The 25,243-nt window shown below is 39.7% G+C and overlaps 1 protein-coding gene across 3 annotated transcripts in view; it reads right to left on the bottom strand.

Annotated features, from left to right (window-relative positions):
- Positions 1–1,774: 1,774 nt before the first annotated feature.
- The window catches only part of cacng7a (calcium channel, voltage-dependent, gamma subunit 7a), a gene marked incomplete at its 3' end in the record, with an annotated part of 101,665 nt that continues 78,196 nt past the window's right edge, over positions 1,775–25,243 (bottom strand). For all 3 annotated transcript variants that reach the window (XM_079258483.1, XM_079258481.1, XM_079258482.1), the window contains exons 2-6: positions 22,161–22,356; positions 20,617–20,703; positions 16,578–16,718; positions 6,156–6,301; positions 1,775–2,293 (exon numbers count right to left, since the gene is read on the bottom strand). In XM_079258483.1, coding sequence (XP_079114609.1) covers positions 1,775–2,293; positions 6,156–6,301; positions 16,578–16,718; positions 20,617–20,703; positions 22,161–22,356 — 1,089 coding nt within the window. The remainder of the gene's footprint in view (positions 2,294–6,155; positions 6,302–16,577; positions 16,719–20,616; positions 20,704–22,160; positions 22,357–25,243) is intronic.

Genomic DNA, 25,243 nt, shown 5'->3' with positions numbered 1-25,243 from the left:
TTAGGTAATGCAGGCAGGTAGGAATTTGCTTAAAAAACGTTTTAAGCAGTGTTGAAATTAGACAATATGGTCTTTTTTTTTTTCTTCATGTTTCTTTTATGCGTAATGGAGACAGTGAATAACTCTAAAGAGAAAAAACACTGTCGTCTGATGAAATAGTCGTCTCAGGACTGTGATGCTGTAGCTTTATTACCACGGCACAGGTTGTGTGTTCAGTGGCAATGATTTGTCCGTCTGGGTTTTTTTTTTTTAAAATAGTTTTGCCATTAAAGCTTCTAGCTACACTGCAAAACTAACTAAATAAAATGAAAATAATAAATAAATGCCATTCTTGAATGGCAAACTATTTTGATCAAGGTTACCACGGTAATTACTGCTTATTGGAAACTACTAGGTAAATATTTAGCTTTCAAAACTACATGGTTGAGGTTTGGAAAGTGCTTTTTTTCCCTCACACTGGGGGTTAATCACCTTCTTCAGTGACTGCTAGGTGGTTGTATATATAGAGATGTGTGTTCATGCCTACTGTGTGTCTGGAGAAGGGCTGGTGCGAAAATGTAACATTAAAACTTTCAGGAGCATTTTTTTTTGCACAGACTTTACATGTTTGGAAAGCATCTTATCGTGTGTTGAATAAAACACTGTGACTGATTGCATTAGGAAATATGACTCTGGAATGAAGTGGTGACATTTCCTGGACTGGACACATGAATCAGAAAAAAATGATCACTTTTAAAGTCATGTTGGTTTGCATGACAAAAATATCAAATTCAAATTTATTATCATAAATCGAATTTTTAAATTTTTTTAAAATCTTTTTTTAGACCACCTTATGTTTTGCCACAAAACCATCCAGAATAATTAATCATGCAAATTCTAAACATGTTGTGATGACATGCATGCAATGATTTTCCAGCCTAATGCTGTATTTTCACTCTACAAGAATTAATGTAAAACTAATTATAGATAAGATGAGCGGGACTGTGCAGAACTACACAATGAGGCAGTTATTCCAAAACTTACTGTATGCATTTAGTTAAACATATTTAGAATGACTAAGGCCCAAATAATCTGATTGTTCAATACAAGTTATTGAAAAACTAAATAAAAACATTGCTCAGCTGTCTAAAAGTGTAAAATGACACTGGTTCCGTCAGATAGGGACTTAAAGATGTCTGCTGGGGTTTTATGCACCAAAACACGTCATTTCATCATCTGCCCTGCAAAACCTTTAATCATTAGAAATACTGTCGTGTGAAATTAAGATGTAATTGAAAGCATTTGTACATACGGTATAATAAAACTACGGAACAAAGAAATAAACAGCAGCCATGGGAAATAATAGAGGTTAGTGTGGACGACCTTCCTGCTTCTGGCGGCGTCACCTCGTTGCCCTTCCATCGTTTCCTCGACGACTAATGTTGCCGTTAGAAACCCCCGTTAGTGTCTCAGTGCTGCTAATCATCATATTCCTCCCTCACCCCCTCCCATGTTCCCTCTCAGAGCGTTAAAAGTTTTGTTAAACATCTGCGGTGAGTCATCTGTTCACCCCCCCTCCTTTCCTCGTCTCTTCTGTTTTTTTTTTTATCGTAAACCTTCTTCTTTCCGCTACTCTGCTGCAACCCTCTGCCCACACACACTCTGAGGGTACAGGATTTATGTCTGTGTGCATGTGTTGTGTATGAGAGGTGTAACAGAGCCAACGTAACCCCTCCCTCCCCCCCACCCCCATCCCTCGAGCTGTATCTCCCCCCTTGTTCCCTGCTTATGTAGCCTAGCATGGAGATGCACTCATTCGTGTGTGTGTGTGGTAGCGAGGAGGGGGTACGGCAGCAGGTGGGCCCGCCATTGGCAGGGACTGGGGAGGGCCGCTGGGGTGGGGGTGTGGCTGAGAGTGGGTGTGGGCATGGGAGGCTCTGGGTAAGGTGGAGGTGACACCTGGGTGAAGAGGGTGTGGATAGGAAGAGGAAGTGGAGGAGGAAGAGGCCGGCTGGAGCTGGTAGCTTGCTGCTGATGAGGGCCCGGAGGAAGAGGGGGTCGCCTGGGAGCTGCTGCCCCCCTTAGAAGGTTGCTGTGGGGGGGGAGTCTGGTTGAGCTGGATGGAGATGTCGGAGGAAACATCGGAGGCGCTGCGGCCCCGCTGCGGTGGAGCCCATGAGTCTGGATGGAGGTACTGGCCGCTGTAGTCGCTGCAGTCAGACATGCGGGGGCGGTAGAGCGCAGGGTGGGGGCGGTACAGCTCTTCCTCAGCATAACGCTTCATGAAGAGGTAGACAGACATCACTCCTGCACCCTGGAACAGACACGGACATTAACAAAGATTTCTCCCTCAGATGGAGACAGAAATTACTTTTCTATTTTTTTTCTAAACGACTTTTTTTTTTACATGAACACATCCGTTCTATTCATCAGCTGATGCTGGGATTTATGACATCCTCTGATGCGTCACATTTAGATTAAAAGAATATTAAAATCTCAGGGATTTTCACAAAGCTTCCATCAGTAGATTTTGTAAATAGAAAACAATAAACATCATCAGTGACATGGTGCGTCGCTACTGGAAAAATACATTTTGTTACTGCAGGATGCATCCGATACAAACACAAGCATCTTGTACAAGTAGGATTACATCATAAATATATGCAAAAGTCAATAGTTTAATTAGAGCAAACAGTTTTTGCAAACAGAGTTTGTTTTCGTATTTGTTTATTTCATTAGTTCATAGTTTAATTGAACATTTTCCACTTAATCATATAAAAGTCTTCAAGAGCAACAAATCACTTGACTAAATAACCAGGACAATAATGAACACTTTAATAAACCAAACAGTCAAACAAAGCAGCGATATTTGTCCATCTCTGCTGCGCTGCTTTTCAGTGTCACGATCCCGTTATTTTTTCTGACATCTTACTTTTATCCACAGACAGTAACAAAATCGAAAACTAAAACATTTCAGAAAGTTATTTTAACAACCACAAAAACGATTTTTTTTGCAGCTGAATTCACAAACATTCTGCTTCACAGAAACATCTGTGGGGAAACAGAACGGATCGCCTGCATCTCGGTTCAGAAACACACACGTGTGTATCAGCATTAAAACAAAACAGTCATTTTAAATGAGACTAAAGTCAGTCGTGTTTATCAGCCTACCCTAAGTCAGTAGCAGATATAACAACTTGGCTGTTTATGTCAGTTTTCCACGGTAACAAACTTGCTACAGACTCGTTTCATAACGCGACATGAAGCCAATAATTAGAGTACAGATCTGTTACGCCTGGATGCCCACAGAAGGAATCGATGCAAAATCCTCAAATGGTAAAAAGTTACTGATGAAATGAATGAATAAACACACAATGCTGACAAAGTAATGCTAAAAACACCAGGAACCTTCTAGAAAATGTCAAATAATAATCTAAAAGTAACATTTTTCTTTTGTTGTTGTTTTAAAGTGTCTCTTATTGTCTCAGGTGAGCCGACCGTCATTCTGCTGACACAATACTGGACGGGTCGGAAGAAAAAAACTAAAACAAATAAGTAAATAAATAACTCAGGTAAGTGTTTTCAGGTCAGATTTTTGCTCATCCCCCCTGTAATTCAAACCATGCTTTATATCAGGATTTGTTTAGTTTGTTTTCCCATCTACAATGTGTTTGTTTTTTGTTTGTAACTCTCCCTTCCTCCAGACTGAGGCAGAGCAGCAGCCTTGGGGCATATGTCCGCACACCTGCCTCTATCATCATCACCACCCTCTGAAAAAGCGATGTCACATTCAGTTCTCGTGTTGACTGGGAGGTCTGACTGCCTCGTACTGCCTGCCTGAGCTTTTCTGGATCCGCCTGAGGTCTGATTCCCCTCAAGGTCATCTCAACCGTTCTTTGTGACTTGGCATTTGAGGGTCTTGATGAATGCAGAATGGTGACAGTTCACGACCCATCAGGGACATCATCATACTGTTTTCCTGATTATAAAACGACTCAGACTGCACAACATATTATGTCTTTTATTTATTCATTCATTCATAAAGGAAACCGCTTTGTCTGATGAAGGGTCGCGGGGAAGCTGGAGGCTATCCCAGCAGTCATTGGACAGGAGGTGGGGTACACCCTGGACATGTCGCCAGTCTATCACAGGGCCACACAGAGACAAACAACCACTCACACTTACTCCTATGGGTAGTTTATAGTAACCAATTAACCTAACATGCATGTCTTTGGACGGTGGGAGGAAGGCGGAGTACCCGGAGAGAACCACGCATACACGGGGAGAACATGCAAACTCCACGCCGAAAGGCCGCTGTCCGAGCCTCCCCATGTCTAGTGTTGTAGAAAGTGCTTCATTTTGGACCTGAGATGTAAACTTCTGCTAGTTTCACACAGAATGTTGTCGTTAATATTAAACACAAATCCTGAGTAGTTTAAAGTGAGAGAATGTCACCGTGACAACCAGGGTTACTTCAGGTCACTGCTAACTGTGAAACAGACAAACCTGAGTCAATATTTTATCTGCTCTGCAGGGTTCAGCTGCCAGAGCTGAACCCTGCCAGCTCTGGCTAGTCCCAACCATTTATTTAATGAAATGGTTGGGATTTATCTCTTCACATCAAGAGGAGGAGCATTCCTGAACAACAACTGATGTTGCTTTGCTCTGATTGGTTAAAAGTCTGTTATTGAGCTGAGACCAGACAGATTTGGGTTTAGAGAAAGTCTGATAGAAATCTTGAAAATACATTTTAAACCCCAGAATCAGCACCTCTGTCACTAAACTGTAACACACCACCATCAGGAAGGGGGACAAGGCCAACAAATCACCCTTCATTTTTCCAGACAGTTGACAAAAAACACTGGAAGCTGCATGTTGGGATGAGCTATTATCACGAATTTATTCGTGTTTCCATTCGGGCATCCGCCGAGGCTTCTCAGCTCATCCACTATTCATCCAACAACAACAACTCTGAAGCGTGAAGATTGAGGAATTAGTGTATTTGGGAGGAAAAGAGTGCCTTCAGTAAGACAAGCAGAGAAACTGAGGAAGAGTGAAAAGAAGAAAAGTAAGGCAGAACTGAGTGGAAAGAGGAGAAAAGAAGAAAGGAAAAATGAAGGAGGATGTGCTGAAAAAAGAGATGAGTCATAAAAAGCACAAAGGAAAAAAGAACGCTAACGAGGGGGGATGTTAAATAAATGAAGAACAAAAAGATGGGAGATGAATGAGAACATTAACAGAAAAAAATATTTGCAGATATGAAAGGAGGGGAGAGATGGGAGGGTGGGGGGGGAGGGAGGAAGGATTCTGAAAGAAAAATAAGCTCGAAGAAGAACAGATAAAAGATGAGCCGAGAGAAACCGAGGATGACAAGAGAAATGAAAATAGACATGAAACAGCAAAAGGGGAAGATGAAACTGATGGAGAGGGCAGGAGGAGAGAGGGGGGAGGAAAGGGGAGGGGGGGGGACGACTGATGATTAAAAGTGGGGATGAGAAGAGACGAGATAAAAGTAAAGGACACATTGAGACAAGGCTGGAAAAGAAAATACGAGGGAAGAGAACATGAGGAGAAAAGACTTAAAAATAGGAGGAATGAGGATAAAAGAGGTGCAGCAGAAACGACCCCCCCCCCCCCCTCCCGACAAGGTATTTTCTGATGCATATAAAGCAGTGCTGCGACAGAGCTGCTGCCCTCAAGTATTCAAGCTATTAACATTTATGAATATTGATGTGAGCGGGATGACGAACTCCTACGCAGGCACTTTCTCAGTGTGTGTTTAGCTGAATAAGGCTACGTTTCATCAAGCGCGCGCGCGCGCGTGTGTGTGTGTGTGTGTGTGTGTATGTGGATTTACTTGCTTGAACATGTGTGTTTATCTAAACTGTGTTTGGTTAACATCCAAGCCATATTCCAAACCATCTGTGTGTGTGTGTGTGTGTGTGTGTGTGTAAAAAGGCTAAGCATCAGTTCATATTTGTGTCACAGTGAAATGCTCGGCATGCGCAGCTCCAGCTTCTGCAGACAAGATGCAAAAAGAAACAACTACACAATGCTGCTTGTTGGATTATTCTGCCATGGGTCAGTGTGTATGCAGCAGTCCCCTGCTTTCATGCACGAACCACTTGGGTTTGTTCGAGTGCGTGTGTGTGTGTGTGTGTGTTTGCTTAATTCACCTCTTTGAGCAGGAAGGAGGAGGCGGCAAAGGCGAAGGACCAGCCGTAGTGGTAGTGGAAGAACTGCTCCGGCTCTCTGGGTCGGTTCATCACCTCGTCGTTGATGCTAGAAATGTACAAAACCAGACCCACCACCAGACTGAGACCTGCAGAAACAAACAAACAAAAACAATGCAAACAAATACTCAAATATAATCACTACAGAATGGATGCTTGGGATCTTCACTCCATCTGAACCACAAACATCCTCCTGTAAACTGGATCCTAACACTTCTTCCACACGCTCCTTTATCATATGTCCTCATGAGCGACACATGGCCTCTCGGAGCTTTAGGAGGAAGTGGATTAAAATATCTCCATAAACATATTTAGGGAGAAAAGTAGAAAAGTTAGTTACAAAAGTCACTAAACCTGAAGTGATGGTCTCTTCCAGCCAATCAGTGGCTGGGACTGAGCATTAAGGGCCACCTGTCATCATATCATGTGTCTGTTTGTTTGTGTTTATTATCTTTCCTTTGTTTTTATGTTTTTACTTTCAGTCGGGGGTGTTCTGTTTGCTATGTTGGCCTTGGCTCTTCCTGATGCTACTGGAGTTGTGTCATTCCCTTCTCCTGGATCTGGAAGTTCGTTCAGGATAAAAACTTTGCTGAATAAAAAAGCCAAACATCGTTCGGTTATTAAAAACTTCAGGAAATCACGTTCCATGAAGTATGAACTCTGTTGCATCGGGCCATATGTGGAGTTCACCTGTTAGCTGTGGTTTGTGGGCGGGGCCATGTCTAAACCCCGCCTCTAATCACCTGGTGAACTTTCTGATACCTGCTTCAGATCCTCTGCTTCCTGTTAGTCTGGTTTTCTCAACCTCTTCATTTCCCATCCCTCTTCTCCACTTCTGTCTTTCCATCGTTCCCACTGGCTGTTTGTCCAGCTTTCCATTTTTCTGCCATCATCTCCATCCGTCCTCCTCATCTCTTCTCCTCATCCCTCCTCTCCATCCTTCTTCATCTCTTCTCCTCATCCCTCCTCTCCATCCTTCTTCATCTCTTCTCCTCATCTCTCCTCTCCATCCTTCTTCATCTCTTCTCCTCATCCCTCCTCTCCATCCTTCATCTCTTCTCCTCATCCCTCTCCATCCTTCATCTCTTCTCCTCATCCCTCCTCTCCATCCTTCTTCATCTCTTCTCCTCATCCCTCCTCTCCATCCTTCTTCATCTCTTCTCCTCATCCCTCCTCTCCATCCTTCTTCATCTCTTCTCCTGATCCCTCCTCTCCATCCTTCTTCATCTCTCCTCCTTGTCCCTCCTCTCCATCCTTCATCTTTCTCCTCATCCCTCCTCATCATCTCTCCTCCTCATCCCTCCTCTCCACCCCTCCTCCTTTCTCCTCATCCCTCCTCTCCATCCTTCCACCTCATCCCTCCTCTCCATCCTTCCTCATCCTTCCTCTCCATCCTTCCTCTCCACTTCTTACCCTCCTTTTTTCTTTTCATCTCTTTTCTTCTGCTGCCTCTGCACCTCTCCCATTCCTCACTTATCTATTTTCACCATTTTAGTTCAGTCATTCTGTCCCCTCTCTCCTTTCTCGTTCAGCCACCATCTCCATTTTCTCAGCCTAAAATGTTTCATAAAATTGTTCCATTTGTATTTCTACACCTGGCTAGTTGCTGCTGATTATCTTCACACACAGCTTTTATTCTGCAAACTTTAATAACTTACTGAGCAGAAAGCGGAACGTGGCTGAAGCTAAGAGAGGAAAAGCAGTGCTGGGATTCATCTTTCTACTTTATATTTAGAAGATTCAAATGGATAAGAATAAATATTTAATTCATTCAAATAATAAAATGATTATAGTGTTAACAAGATGCTAATTCCACATTTGTATCTCGTCGCTATCATGTTTTACATGCATTTTTATACATACTATATTTACTACATATATACTATATTTATATACTATATACTATATTTATGTTCTGTATATACTATATTTTTTGTATATTTACATATAAATAGTTACTACACACTGCAATATGTCTGATTTATTTCATTACTTTCTACTCATTTTATTTATTTCACTTATTTTATTTCTTTTTTTATTTTATGAGGTAGTTTTCATGGTAAAGATGAAGAAAAAACAATCCTTGTACATGTTTACATATTTGAAGAATAAGGCTGTTTCTCATTGGGATTTCCATATTTGTTCTTTAACTTCATGTTAAAAGAGATTAATCACAGCTAAGCATGACTGCATACTATTTTTTTATTTTTGTGTGAGGAAATGACCCCTTTTAATTCCACCGTTACAGAGGATATGTCTTAGTGCAGGAGGTCACGACATGTTCATACAGAAAACAAATCATCACCTTCAGCCACGGGAACACGTGTTCAGGGACAAGTTCTGAAACAAAAACTCAGTAACCTGTGCCAGGAGGAGTTTTCCACAAGACAAACAGTTCAATGAAGACAAGACAGATAAAAACCAGGAGAAATGAAGGGATGCCAGAAAGATAATTAAAAAAAAAAAAAAACATAAGATGCAAACGAAAGGGTGCAAGGCAAATGTTGCATTTCCTTTGCTGCTTGTAAAACTAATCTCATCTGAATGGGACTTTAATCTTTGTGTATTTGTGTGTGCGTGCACGCATTGAAGCTGGAATAATTAATGAATCACCCGTCCGGGTTTTACTTTGAACAGACTGAGAAAACCCAGACAAGAGGCAATGCTGTGACTAAGAGATAAACAAGAACAAAAGTCACACACACTCACTTATAAACATTCAAATCCGCTTGTGGGCAAAAGAACACAAAAACATACACAAAAAGAATAAAAATCCAGTTGTGTGTACACAAACACATCAACACACACCGTGAGCCCTCATTTGGACTGTACTGCTTCATTCCTCGTCAACACTTTAATCACTACAGCTGACCTGCAAAATCCAGCTGGTAACTCTGATACACACAGCAAAGAAAGCTGCATTAAATAGCTCCTAAAATCATCGTAAAGCTATTTATCTCTGCAAAATGTGTCTGATCAGGAATGCAAAACACTTAAGATTTAAATAAAACATGATTAAACAACATCTTAAAGAACCAAATATTCCCTCTCAGTTTAATGTACTTTAAATTGGAAGGTTTAATTTTATCTAGAAGTTAAATACATAAAGAGTTGCGATTACGCAACATGCCCTCTAGATGGCAGTGTTTACACCTAGACAACCTAGTGAACATACATGCGCATGAATGGGCTTGCATACACACAGAGAAGAAAGAGGAAAAACTCATGAACGAGAGGAAAAATAAAGAGAATGAGAGGAGGAAACATGACCGGAGGAAGGACAAACAGGAAGGAGTGCATGAAACAGCTGGTCTGCAGCCACAGTGTTGCAGCCTCAGGGTGAAGTGTGACTGTGAGCAGCTTCCATGATAATAAAAAAAAAAAAATGTACTTATAAAACAAGAAAAATGCAATTTATGAAGCAGTCGTGGGACTTTTTTTATTTTTTTTTTTTTATTTTTTTTACAAAATCCTTCCGACTTTCTGTGTTTTTTCCTCCCTGAGGTGACTGAAATATTTGCAGCTTTGCTTTGGAGAAGCATGACTCTTGTATACAGCATGGAAGCAATACTGAATGAAAGGAAACATTATAAGAGTTGTGATTTCATAGCTTTAGAAGGAAAATTAGCACAAAAAATTATCATTAATTCCTGAACGTATTCTTTCCTTCTGCCATGAACAATGAAACTTACATTTTAAGCAATTTCTAGACAGCAGGGCTTTAATTCTGCTCAGAAAAAGCATGGAAATTACTCACCGTTAATAAAACTGTTTATTTTCTTTCTCTCCCATATATTTATGTGGAAGAAAAGCCTGATTCAATGATTCTTTACTCCTTTTTTTAAAACTGGTAGCCTTTAAAAAAAGGCTACCAGTTTTATGCTTTAAATTTCTCTGACAGCTTAAATATAAAACATATGGATTCTGCACTCTGACAATATTGTTTTTCCTTCATCTCATGCTGTTAATTTGCACACAAACAATATCATGTTGTGTGTTTCAGATACACTTATACATCTGAGCATGTTGAGCATGTGCAAACACAACCATGTTTTGGTCTATTTTGGCTTAGTGACAATGCTATGACATCATGTGTCCAGTCAGCAGTCCACCATGCTAAGCCAGCATCTGCGAAGTGAAGCTTCCACAGGAAAAAAAAAAAAAAAAGGTGGAAAAAAGGCTTTTTTTCTGTTCACGGAAAGCAATTATAAGATATTGATGGGAAGTTAAAATAAAGAAAAAAAAAAAAAAAAAAGAAACACCAAGTAGCTAATAATTCAAATCACTGCTGCAGGTAAGCGACCAGAAAGCAGAGCCGTCCTGCACTGACATAAAGAGGTGACATCACCCTGTTGGCTGCAGCTGCTGCTCTTCCCGACATGACTCAGATAGATGAGGCAGAACACGTTCGCAGCTTCTGTCGCTCAGTAAAGTGACAGAAAAGACTTAAGCAGCAGAAATAGATGGGCCATGTGGATAACAGCGATGAAGTTAATCAGTTTCAGTTTGTCTGTGAGCAGCACTGATGACAGACAGCAACCCAGGGTCACTGTCTGATGACCTTAACACCCTTCACACCTGATTCGAGTCTAACACAGCACCCAACTCAAGACAAAAATCTCCAAACTGAAACCTGGGAACTCTCCCTTCATCCTGAACACAGAGAAAGCAGTGAGTCTTCAATGAAACCAAAGAAAACTCGGCATCTGGGCCAAGCAACATCAGAAGCCACACCCTGCGGTGATGCACTGAGCAGCTGGTGGGCCATTTTTCAGCTTCTATTCCAGACCTTTCTGGCCAGTGACATAGTTCCCCAGCTGTGGGAAGAGTCCACAGTAATCTCACAAGCAAAGACAAGCAGCAGTATTAAGACGGTGGAACTGAAAACTTTGCAGTGAAGACCACAGAGACTCGCTGATGGAGCCTCTTTGGTTGGTGTACCACTCAAGAGGATGGGTTTATAATGCCATTATTTCACCACAGACACCATTCAGTGAATCATGAACTTTTATCCCACCAGTGATAGGATCTTCTGAGGAAGCTTACAGATACAATACAAGAATTATTAATATCAAGTGTTTGAATGACTTCAAATGCCAACTACAGCTGTGAATGGATCATGGTGTGTCAGTGGGCAAAATTCTTCCATTACCTTTCATCTCTAAGTGGGTTGAGTGGTCTCAGGTGCAGCAGTAACTACATTACAGGCAACTACTTTCAAATTGTGTACATGTGTGATGTTGTGTTTGAGCCTTAAATACTTATTATTTATCCAAAGTGCTGTTAGCACCGACCAAACTAAGAGTCCATTTATGCTTGACACAGAAGACAGCTACACAGATGGATGGACATAATGTCCGTCTCCTGCGTCGGTTACACGTGCAGTTTAGTCCATTTTCGGGAAGCTTAGCTATCCATTACTTGGTGCAGAAAATGGATTGATAGCAGCAGAAATGAGGGTGGTATGGGGTTGCACAGCTGACATGACACCATCAAATGGAACTAACCAGAGAAACAGAAGCAGAGCAGGAAGACGACAATGCAGAAACCACACAATAAAAAGCACCTAGAAGACTAAGCAGTAAAAGAAGACAAAGAGAACATCAACAACTAGACATGGTGACAGCATTTAAAGAGAATCTGTGTAAGTGTGGGAGCCACACAAAACACCAACAAGTGGATGAACTGACTTTACGATGGCAACATAAAAGCATGCAAGTATCAGGGTGGTGTCGAATGAAGTTTAAAACAACTGTCCCCATTTCTGAATGTAAGGAAGCGTAAATGGGCCTCATGGTGGAAATGGACAACATAGTAACAATCATGGTCGAAACATGGCAGCTGACATGAAGGCAGAACCACAGTAAGTAGATACAAATGACTCCTAATAGAATAAAAACAATGACTTTATTAAAGTAACCACATGCAAACTGAAACAGTTACTAATGGTATGCTGCGTTTTTAGAGGTGGTTAAGGCATCTGGTTAGAATGCCTCCTGGACACCTCCCTGGTGAGGTGTTCCAGGTCTCTGTGGGAGGAGACCCTGGGAAAGACCCAGGACACGCTGGAGAGATTATATGTCTCAGCTAGCCTCAGCTCCCCCCCAGAAGAGAAGAAAAATGTCACGAGGGTGGTGGAGGCGAGAACCAAAATGCAGGAATATCAAGAACTTTTAATGAACTGAAACGAAGGGAAGCGAACATGAGAAGCAAACACAAGCAGTGGACCAGAACAAGGAACAGAAACCAGTGGGTATAAATACACAGGAAAACCAAACAAGACACCGGTGTGGTGAATGGACTAAACAAGACCAGGTGAATCTAATGAACAGGAACAAAGGCTAAACAAGAAACAATGGAACTAAAGAGGGAAGACCAGAACTAAAGATACAAAACAAGAAAGCAAAACTAAAAATACAAAACACACATCATGAGAAAAAATGTGGCTGGGGAAAGGGAAGGCTGGACTTCCTTGCTTAGACTGCTGCTCCTACGACCTTACCGGCTAATGAATGAATGAATGAATGACTGAATGGACACATAGAAATACATACATAGATACATATTTCTGTCAGCAACTTTTGATCTTTCTTTACACACTGCATCTTCAACTCTTTTTGGAGCCCCAGCAACAACCTCATATGATTGTACTCCAGCTTCACTGAGTGTCCTCCTTTTCCTCACCCGCTGGTTCTCCTCCATCAGCCTACATGACAGAAGCCGCCTGCAGAGCACAGTGGCAATCTGATCCAAAAAAAATCACTAAAACGCCACCTGTCAGAGCACTGTCATCACGATAAGAGCAGCAGACTCTCTGCTCAGCTGGAAGTATCATGCAAGGCTCCTCATGCTTTATTTACTTTGAGTGGCTCCCCTACAAACACCCGTCTAGTCTGCAAAACTCAGGAAGAATGCAGTCTTCATCTCCATGGTGATTAAAAACCTCATCCATCCCTACCCCTCTTCTCACCAAATTTGTTAAAACTGAATTCTCATCAAGGATTTTGGGATGCTTCCACATACTATATTTCCTGCACAATTAGAACATTTAGTTTGCATGAACACTGTTTTAACCCATAAAGATCAAACCCATGAAAAAATGATGAGATAAGTCAAATATTTTGAATACAAGGTCTTTATTAGTCACTTTTACAAAATATAAATTAAAAAATTACTAAATTTCCTGGGATATTTATCATTTATTAACAAGTGATAAACTGATATATCCCCCACCCCTGTACACTAACCTTACTGGAACTTTACCTCCCAATAACCCCCCCCCCCCCCCCCCCCCCCCCCCCCCCGTCACCCTGATCCACTGCCTCTGATCCTGGACTGAAACACAGGCTTGCACATGTGACTTTCACTTCTATTTTTTGCAACTGACCTTTGCTTTTATTTTGTCTTATCTTACTTTCTGTTATTGACTGTTTTTATTATTTATTTATTTATTTATTTTTGCTTTACTCTTACCTTATCAAGCACCAAGGAGAGAGAGAAACAGTATTTCTATTCATTCAAGTATTTTGAATCTTTTTGAATTGAAAAGTTTTTGCAGTGTAATTTTCTGCTTTCTGAATTCCAAGGGATTTTCAGCAAAGTTTGTACCATAAAGTGATGCTAATTGTCTAAGAAACTGTATGTATTATATATGTCATGCTGGGTTCTTATGGGCTACATGCTGAGTGTTTGGTGCAGTTGCAAAATCCAATCTATTTGAACAACTGTAGAGCTGGTTGTTTGTATACAAGTAAAAAATATCTTTAAACTGATATTTAACCAGATAAATTGGTGTAAAGGAGGTGCTGCATTATATCTAAATGTGAATGCATGCTGTATATAGACCAAAGGATGATGCAGGAAATCCATGGCATTCTGTTGAAGTCTAGTTTGGTGGACAATAAAACCCTTTTGCAGCGGTACGTAAAACTCCATGACGATTGTTAGAGGTGATTTCTACTCTCTGAACATGAAGTAAGTCTGCTATCACTCAGATGGAAAGACCAAAACGATGACTACTAAACAGTTTATTCAACTCTCATAATGTTTGGGATTTCATACTTTTCTGGTGTTCCAGTGTTGTTTTAACAATGAGAATTTGGACCCACATGATGACTGAATATGATATAAAGTTTTATACAAGGCAGTTTAATAAACAATTTCCAAATTGATGTGCTAGACTTCTATACTTCAGTCTAATTTGCATATTGTTACCATGAGACATATCGGACTTGCAGCTGCATAACTTATTCATCCACCTTGCATGCACTAATTTCCTTTTAGGTTGGTTTATCATCACATGTACAGATATTTATTTTTGTGTTATTTACTAATAGGTTTCCTAAGTTTCCCACTGCTAAATGTATTTTATGTAATCACTGAATGACATGTTGTTCTCTATAGTTCTTGTTTACTGTATCCCATTATTCAGCTTGCCTAAACATGGCCCCAGAGGGGCAGGCAAAATGTTTTTGAAATTTTTAATTGAATTTCATCCAGTAAGTTTCCGCTCAGCTATGTGTCTGAAATGGATTCTCACTGCACTGAAGGCTGATGTTCTGCCTGTTTACTTCAGGGAGGTAAAGAGGAGCGTTTTGGCTGTAATCACGAACACAGTCTTGGAAACAATTAAAAAAACAAAACAAAACAAAAAAAAAATCAATCTTGTCATGACTGACTTTCTGCTTGAAATGTCACACTTCAGCAAAGTCACTTCCCAAAATGTCTGGTTTTTGGTGAAGTAAAAACCTGCACCCAAACATCAAACTGCCCCTCCCCGATGGCTTTCCTGGCAGAAAACTATTATTTGGAATTAAATCCCACTCCCTGTTCAGCCTGCAGCATGAGCAGGGTATGGTCTGGCAGGCCGTCAGCTGGGAAAGGCAACGGAGAAGAGCAGAGTGAGATTTCCACGCATTAGGAATGTGGATTTTTGACAAGCATGTCTCTCGTCTTCTCGACTGTGTTGTGTCTCATCTAAGCTGATAGCTGAGGGAGGAGTTTGACACTTGTACACAGAACTTCAATCTTTAGGCATGTCTGCAGCATAGACACACAGCCTCCCTCTTATAAGAGATTGATGTGACCACTGACTTCATCTGCTGGTTTGTGAAATGGGGAGTTGAAACTGATTATTTTAAGGCAAGAAGTTTCCATATTTGGTCAAGATGGAGGAGTTGGATGTTACAACTGCATTGGACAGAAAGGACCATACATTTCTCTAATATTTATATCTAGATTTATCTATAGACATATCAGTATCTTTCTTTCTCTATAGATATAAATGGAAGCATGTTAGGACTGCAAACATCTTTATCAGGATCATGAATCTAATTAATGATATCATACATAATGCCTCAGATGAATTTGTTGTCTACTTTGCCCTTTCTTTATATTGTGCAAAGAATCAAACAGCTTCTAAGAAATCATGTAGATAGAAACGAGAAAAATCTTCTGCATCTGCAAAACTAAATTCAGTATTAAATGAAACTGAAACAGCAGAAGCTTTGTCACTTTTAATGTTTTATTTAAGCTCTTTGTGTTGTGCCGAACAAAAGAACCTCTCGCTTTGACGAACATACGCTTGTATTTTGTGATAATCTTTTTGTTTTTCATTGTGATGTTGGTTGTTTGTTCTCACTCTGTTTTTAATGAAAGCTCCAACCCATCAGTGTTGCTGCAGAAATACAAACGATACCTTGGCAACTGCAAAGCAATGAAATGTAACAAGAAAGGTGACAAAGTCACCATGAAGAAGATAACCTCAGCTGTTACTTAATCTTAAGCGTTTTCCATCTTCAGTGGCGAGATAACCTTTAAAGCTTCCCCACTGTGGATTTTTGAAGACTATTAATTTAAGTATTAGTAATTTAAAGTTAGGCAAAGCGAGACTCAAAAGCAGCTGAGGAGGTTTAATAACTTTGTCGGAAACCTTTGAGAAAGGCTACTAGAAAATGTTCTGTAAATGATGTGCATATGTTTCATAAATTGGATATAGCTCACTTCAAACCACTGAGAAAGTTTCTTTTATTCAGCTAAAAACATGTTTACTCTCCAAAGACCCTCAATCCACAGATTCTGACAGCTGCTCTCTCAGGCTGTTTTTCGAAGACAACACAGCAGAATAATTGGGAACTAAAAACAATCTGTAACAAGAAAATGATGCAGCATGTGGGGTTTCCTCAAGAGGTTGCAAAATTACACTTCTCTGAGGTTTTGATTGTTCCCAAACTCTCTTTGCAGAACAACAAGGTTTTTAATGAGATGGTTTTTATTATCCGAGAGTTAAAACTGGGAGAAAAAAAATGTTCCACTGGCTCCAGCTTTTCATTGTTTCATGGTTTACCTGGTGCATGTACACCTTACCTGACAGTATGAAGAATATGCCGGAAACAAAGGCGAGAATGGTTCGCTGTGGTCGGATATGGCCAATGTTGCTAATGACAAAGGCGGTGAAGACGAAGAGCAGAGAGACCATGGGGAAGGGAGTGGCAGTCCGAACCATTTCTGCAAGACAAAAGGTGGGAGAGGTATTCGGAAAATCAGACAGAATTACAGGAAAGAAATGAAATGATGTGTCTTTATGGCCAGAATATGGTTTGACGTCTAATGTTTGGTGATTCCAAGTAAAGTCCAACGTCAAGATTTTTTTATAGAAATTATTTGATTTCAGTGTATTCAATCTGTGATTGTCAAAGTTTTGTGGCAGTCATTGTGTGGGACCATGGTATAAGCAGATTAAATAATGAGGAGCCATGCATTACACAGTTTTAATGCACGATGCAGAGTCTGGAACAGACTAAAGTTAACACTCACTTCGCTCACTCTGCTGCGCGTCAAGTGTTCTAGACTCTACTTCTAATTTTTTTAATCCGCTTTTCATGGTCATTTAAAGTAAACGTTTAATATCAAATGTTTTTTTTTTCTTTTTTTACAAAGAAACTAGCCAAATATGCTAAAATGTAGGAACTATATTATGTCGGCTTCAGTTTACTTTTTATGCTAAACAACTGTTGTCAAACTGCAGCGAATTTCATTCATTCACCTTTTATTTCCATAAATAAATACATTTCCAGAAGTTTGGAAAAAAAACAAACAGTTGATCTGAATCAGTTAATTAACACCTTGGTAGACATATTATACAATCTATACCTTTATTATAAATTTAATCTATACCAAGCCTTGAATGGTACCAACAACCATATCATACATCAAAGTCTATAAGGAATATAAGTAATTTAACAGATATGTAGACATGCGGTACCAGCAGATACTGAAACTCCAGATATTGGATTTGTGTTGGATGAGAAGAAAAATGGTATTGGAGCATCCCTATTTTACATCGAGCCCATATAAAGTCTAGCTGCTTTTTTGTCTTGTCTTGCTTTTTTTTTTTTTTTTAATTTTAATGATATATAATATATAATTTATAATAATACATAAATAAATGAGTTTAGTCAGAATCTAAGGGTATTGTTTACATTTTCACTGTACATGGAGGTCTGCTGGAGCTCACCTGAAGCTACGTTGAGTAAGGATTATAATTTATTCACCAGCTTCTCCCACTCAGCTGCTGCAGTGTTATGACTTGTGCGTCCACCTTGGGATATTTATCTAGTATTTAACAGAGCTCATATCCTCCCCTTGGTGTCTCTAAAACTGTGCGCTTTACTTCAAAGAGGCAGAACAAACTGCAGAGGGGAGAACACTTTTGAGGCCAGTTCATCGTGTCAACATCTTAAATCATTAAAAGTGCGAAGAGCCAAGAAGCCCATGGGAAACTCAGAATACATTTAGCTACCGACTGAATGAAAAATCTATTCTGTATACAGAGTTCTTTAAAAATGAACAATGTTCTTCACAGGTTGTTTCGCTGAATAATCATATCTGCCTGCTTTGCACTGTAAGGAATGTTTAATGGTAGTTGAATTTGAGCACAACTAGTTTTTGGGGTTTTTTTTCTTCTACATACCACTAAATGTTTTTTACAGTGCACATCATATATTTCATGCAGACCAACTTTAGTTTGCATTAATCTGTGCTGTTATGATTTCATCGACATACTTCTCTTAACTGTAATGAAAGAGTATGAATGTCTAACTCCAGTTTTGGCATCCCGCCACTGGCTCTTCGTCCATTTTCTGAATTGATTTTAAAATTTTATTACTTATTTTAAAGTTTTAAATTGATATGTGCCCTCTCGTTCAGACTTAGCTCATCCACCTCCACTCTTACAAAAGCACTGTTATCAACCATCCATTTTTCTTTTAAATGATTTAAGATAAAAAAGAAGTCAATGAACGTTTTCAGTTTACATCTCCATATATATGTACACGCAGTAGTCATCTTTAAATTGCTGCCATTTGCCTCATACATGGCATTGATTGGGGCAGTGGTTCTCAAACTAGCCAGATAATTGTACAATGTATAAATCCTACATTAATCAGGTAACTTTTAGTAAAAACTCTAGTTGTGAGGATGCAGAAACAAATGTAAACCTTACTTTTTAAAGCACATTAATGAATAATCAAATTTCGTATTCATGCCATATTAACAATCTGAATTTGTCTTTATCTGAGTGATAGAAGCTTGTTTTGGGCTTGTAGGTGCTTTATCAGAACAATGAACCGCTTTATCACCTTTATCTTTACATATATTCTGACAGTTTTCTATCTTTACATTTAGAAGATGCTGCAACATGACCAATTTTGACTTTTCAAACAATATATATCCCTGAGTGGTTCTCTGTGGAAGTGTTTGTCAGCTCTACAGTGGATGGCGGGACACACCAAGTCACAGATTTGTGGTCTGCCATTATATCCAAAGAAGCAGAAAACTCTTCAAGCAACTGGACCAGTCCATTCTTTAAAGGTGCAGTGCGTGAAAAAAATCTTAGGTTGCTAACAGAACAGTTTTACATAATCCATAATCCATTTCCAGTGTTTCCACTGCAAAATGTTGTAGCTGTGGTGGCGACTTATCAGCAGCTACCTATTCCCTCTTTGGTCTCGACATGCAATAAGCTTTTCAAATGTCCTTGAAGTTTATCTTGCTGTGGGCTTAATAAATGAAGTTTAATTAGACCCCACCTCTCTCCAGCTACGACACTGCATATTGCATTCACATGCAGAGCGGATGTCGGACAGCAGATTAGCCTACTGCTGCTTCGCTCCTGGAGACGGTAAAGCAGGTTCAGCAAACAAATTTTGACATTCATATAAAATGATGTTAATTCTCTGCATTTTGAAGGTGTGGCTTTAACAACATGGCTGTGGCGACCCATCACAGATGAGTGACTGTAAGGGAAAGCACATTTATTTTGGTGTCAAATTTCTTTACTAAAAAAACCTGATGTTTATAATCTCTCAGAATAGACCATTTATATGTACTTTTCGTGGGTCCACGCACATGAAAGCCGCCATATTATTGCCACTGCTTTTAACTACGGTGTCTCTGAATGGTCTCTGAATGGACAAAACTTTATGTGAAGTGACAAACTACAGTACAAGCTCCATTTTACTGTTGCCAGAGAGCATTTAGGATAAGTAGCGCATTAAAAAGACGATAGTACACAAGAACACAATGTTGAAGTAGTTATTTCTAGTGCAGTCATTGGTGTACCGGAGACCACTGAATCCACTCATAGATGAAAACAAGTCATGTATGGAAGATTTTTGGCCACTGGCAGCCTCTGTCCATTCATATGCTTGGTGATTGAAATAATTTGTACACCTATTTTAACCACTAGATGTCAGTCATTTTTACACCCTGTACCTTTAAACTTGATTAGTGTTACGGCCCATGGCGTGTTGACTAGAGGGTCACCATTCAAATCATCTGGGAGATTGGATGCACCTGGTTTTCTTCCTGGCACTGCCCTCAGACTGATGTGCTGGATGCTGATTGGTTGACTACACGCCCACCTACCCTTGATTGGCCGAACCTTCTGCTGAGCACCAGAATAAAGGCTGTCAACAACCTTTGTTCATTAAAGCTGTTTGGTTGAGCCTTGGTGCCACAGCTTGCCACTCATTCACTGACAGTGAATGAGGTTAACTGTTTGGTGTTTGTGTTTTGAAGCTTTTGTGATTACAGCTGGGTTGGTGCCAGCTTTGGTTTATACTTTTGTTGTTGGGTTCGTTTTGGTGCTTTTTACGGACTAGTGGGTCCTAAATATAGCCTTCATTTGGGCATCTTCCTGGTTTTCTTTTGTTAATGTTGCCACCCCTTTGACAAACTCCATTGGGGGTTGTAACATTAGCGGGGGCTTGTCTGGGATCTGAACCCGGAACCTCTAGGGGTCGTAACAATTAGCTACTAATTAGATAAGATGGAAGTGAGATTGTAATTGCAGATGGGTTCACTTGAATAAAACCAGTCAATTGTAGGTGTCAATGTGACTTACTCAGTATATTGGCTGTATTTTCTGTTGTGATCTCTATCTCTGGTTCTGTGAAATACTCCGATGCCACACATCTGCCCTTCTCGGGTCCTGCGGGAGAACAAAGATGAGAAGTTTGCCATGTAAAAAAATGAATAAATAAGTCCACCAATAAACAGTTTATACATTTTTTAAGGGTCTGTTTTGGTCACAAACAACCCAACCATAATAACATACAGAAGTGAATCCCTAAACTATCAGAAAGCTAAAAAGGTTCAAAGAAATCCAGTCAGGACAGACTCAGAGTGACACTGAGGGACACGCAAGATAAGAGAAATGTGGAAAAGAATCAAGATATCAAGGAAAGATATCAAGGAAAGAAATACAAAAAGAAATGGAATTGAAAAAAAATACATTAAAAGTGCAGACGGATGGAGGTTTAGGAGGAAAAACAAGGTCTGAGCTGAGAGAAAGAGCTGAATACTTACATAATGATAAACCTTAAATCACATGCACAAACACAGACAACTACACAGAAATATGCCAACAAAGTGATGCATAAACGCAGACAAATATGATACGTCTCCTCCTCTTTTCACCCACGCACCAGCACACACTTGGCCATTCAAAATGCCACCAGCGTTTTCCTTCTCTGACCTTTTGTACAAAGCATCAGACATCAGGCGAACACAAACATGGCCGACCCCCCAGAGCGACACCATCATGACCCGAAACATAGAGACAGCTACTGCAAAAAAAAGGGCCAGTTATGCGTGTGTCCGCCCCACTGCTGTGTGAGCACGGATGAAAAAACGCTGATCTTTTGGCTTCAACATAATTATCCGTAAAAGCAGAATAACTCACATCAGGTGAATTCAGTTCATCTTTTATCTGAAGTCACAGAATTAATCTAAAGGCAGGTTGTTATCCTGCATTAAATGTCTGCATGCAATCAGAACATAATGCAAGAGCTTATGAAGGTACTTAGCAGACATCTTTCACCATTTCGCCCTGATCAACTCAAGATAAACAGCTAAAGGTATTTTGAAGCAAAACAGAGAATATTTAGTCAACAGTGTGAATATTTTTCACTTTCCTGCAGCGATCACTCAAAGATACTTCATGTGTTCTGGCAATGGGTTTCAATCATGAAGCAACACATTCTTTTATTTGCAAATAGGCAAGTAAAACAGTTTTGTTTCACAGATCCAACATGATAGCCTGTTATTCATGAACTAACTTATGACAGCAGTAAGAGAAATCTTTAATAAAGCACTGCAACAGACCATAAATGTGTCTCTATTTCCCGTTAAAAACAGAAACCAAAGCTTCATTTTAACTGCAGTGGTAAAAAAAAAATGGAGCAGCATGATTATTGATCTCAATGTTAAATTAAAAACAAATCAAGTGTGAAAATTTTTTTTTTTTTTTGTTTGTTTTATTTTAACCTGCAGGAAAGAAAGGAAGCCGACAAATACAGAACAGGGAAAATAAATATGACTGAAGTTATTTTCAAAGAAAGAAAAAAAAAAAAAAGGAGTGAAAATCAGCATTAAATTATCGCTGACCTGCCACAAAACACACTCTCCACAGGCCGGAGTGCAGCGCCATCTTGACCTCAGTGGTCTGGTTCTGCTGCAGGACGATTCCTTCCTCCATCAGCAGCCAGTAGTCTGTTGACACGGCAACGCCCACCAGCAACAAACCGCAGGCTCCGAAAACAGACGAGAGCAGCGTCAGAGCCCTCGTACTGAAGGAACTCATCTGAGGAGAAAGATCAAGATTTGGGATGGAGTTAGACAGGATGGACATGCAGGCTGAAGAAGATGTCTTTATTTATTTATTAGAACAAATCTATGAGTAAATGAGAAGAAAATGAAACAGCAATGGATATTTTCATTTGAAGATTCGTGAGATGGTGTTATAAAAACAAAAAGGGGGGGGGGGGGGGTAATTAAACAAGGTAGCATTCAGAAACTTATTTAATGAGTTTATTTTGTTTAATTATTCATCAACTGTATTATCGGAGCACAGTGGTGGGGGTGAGTTTTTGTTCATTTTTTTGCTTCACATTTAAAAATAAATCACTGCAGTCGAGTTCTGATGACATTAAATAAGTAAAGTATGGAAAAAGCTGCTCAATACTAAACAATCCAAACTTTCCGTCATTCATTCATTCATTTTCCTAACTGCTTAGTCCAATGAAGGGTCGCAGGGAAGCTGGAGCCAATCCAGCAGTCTGCAGGCAAAAGACACAATCCAAACTTACTTAAGGAATTTTAGAAAAAAATAAAAATAGTCAAAAATACATAGTAAATAAACAAATTAAAAAAAAAATAGTGTTGTCGTTTACAATTTGATGAAACAAGGAGAGGAAGGAGATTGTCCATCATTGAAAGAGGTAAATGGAAATTTACGGGAAAAAAGTTAGTTTTAAACCTACAATATCTGTCTCGTTTACTTACAAATGGCAGGAGATGATCAATATTATTATGTTTACAAGTAAATTAGATTGAAATTATTCAACCAGCATCTATGAGTTGTCAAACCCAGTCGGAAGAAGATTTTTTTTTACATGGCATGAAAAAAGGTTTAAAAGATTAAAAGTGCAGGATTTCGTTGGTTCGTTGGCAAAATAATTATTTCTTTTTCACATTTGGCAGCAACACAGAGTTAAAAATAAAGGCTTGAAATCTTTACTTTCAGACCGCAATCTGTGACTGTGTAAATGGATGAGCATCTCTTGATCCTTTTGGTTCCAATGATGCAAACCAAATTCTGAAGATTTTGTCCAATAAGCTGTCCAGCTTGTCTTCTCACTCAGTTATGCATTTTATATATCACATGATTTAAACACCTTCTGTGTTGCCTGCTTTTTACTTGTATTTCTCTTTATTTTTTTAAGTGTTTATTTGGTTTTATATTGTTTCTCACATGTTTGATGCATTTTAATGTTCATCCAATCTTTACTACGCATCGTTACAGATGTTGGTATTTATCTTGATAACCGTCTTTTCTCATTCATATTCACTTTATATTGTACAACACTAAATTTCAAGTAAAAAGGGAGAAAAAAAAAGAAGCTTAATGACAGTTTTGGCTCCACATTGATAATGATAATTCTGTAAAACCAGCAGATAAGACCAGCCTGTCAGATTTCCAGGTACCATGTAGTGCAGTTTTTCCCTCACTAGGTGGCAGAAAAGCTGCCTCTGCCGTGCAACCTCAGCTGCTGACACACTGAGCTACACCCCCCCCCACAGACACGGACACACAGCAGCGCCTCATTCATCCAGTCAAAATGGAGGTCTCATTCACCGTGCCGTGGACTTTTCTGATGTAACAGATGTGACGCATCACACTCTGCTCAAAGCAATCCAGGAGCAAAACATTGTCCCACAATGCTGCTCTGCTGAAACAAGTGAAAGATGGAAGGAAAACACACACAACAAATCTTTTAAAAGGCTCTTTCCTCTGTTTCTGGATGTAGTGTGAAATTTCCACATCAGTTAGTTACTTACAACTGGAGACATGTCGATTAAATGAAAAAAAAATTTCAGACCAATTAATTAGTTATGGTACAAACTGTTAAATCAATAATTCTTGCCACAGGCACGTACGTATAAAAGCCTTATTTTATCTGCCAAGGAGGTTATTTTTTTAAGCTGCGTTTATCTGTTTGTTTGCAACTTTATGCAAAAACTGTAGGACAGATTTTATAGTTATTTTGCTGAGGATGGGGTTGAGTCTGTCTTAGGGTTCATCACCATCTGGATCCGCAGGTTCTCTAGTTGTCTACAAACAGTGTTTGTTGGCATAAAGTTTATAAAGGAAGTCTGGGGACTTGAAGGAGGTCAGAAACATAAATCCCCCTTTTAGATGTCCATCGTTCAGGTACCATTCAGTCCCATCCTAAGCTGGAGCTACATGCTTCTTTATAATATGTCTGATGAGACTCCATTGTTGACCTTATGTGACCCCTGTCTGCTGTATAAAACAAACTGTCAAGATTTAATTGTGTATAAAGAGTTGTGATGGTTTAGAAATAGTTTAATGATTCCATTCGCAGACCAGATCCGGGGTTTCCTTCGAGGGCTTCATTCCCTCCCTGTTCCAACACACCTGACTCAAATTAAAAGGACGCAACAGTCTATGGAATTCTGCACAATGACTTAGTCATTTAATTCAGGTATGTTGGAGGAGAGAAACACTGAAAACCTGCAGGATTGTGATCCTCAATGACTGGAACTGGAAACTACTATCTTATCTACTAGTGTCAGCCCAGTGGTTACAGATGGCTCCTTCCTGGGTCTGGAGGACCTGGATTTAACCCCCAGGGTAGCAACTGAGGTAAACCAGTGTGAGCCCCTGAGCAAAGCCCTTAACCTCCAGCTGATCCACATGTGCTGGACTCTGGCCTGGCAGCTCCCTGCTCCTCATGGACCTAGGATGAATTACAATGCAGAGAAGGAATTTCCCAGCTGCGAATAATAAAAAAGTATCATTTTCTGTATTTATAGTTAAATCTAAAGTGTCTTATGAGTTAATAGCTGATTAAATAATAATGTAGACTACAGGACATTTGTGTTTCAGTTCTTCCACGGGTCAAAATGTCCTATTTTTGTTTTGTTACCCATGGCTAGGACCCTGT

Source organism: Telmatherina bonti (assembly GCF_933228915.1).
Source record: "Telmatherina bonti genome assembly, chromosome: 19".
Lineage (NCBI taxonomy): Eukaryota > Metazoa > Chordata > Actinopteri > Atheriniformes > Telmatherinidae > Telmatherina > Telmatherina bonti.
Note: the sequence above shows the minus strand (reverse complement) of the source record. Positions and strands in the feature narration are given on the sequence as shown.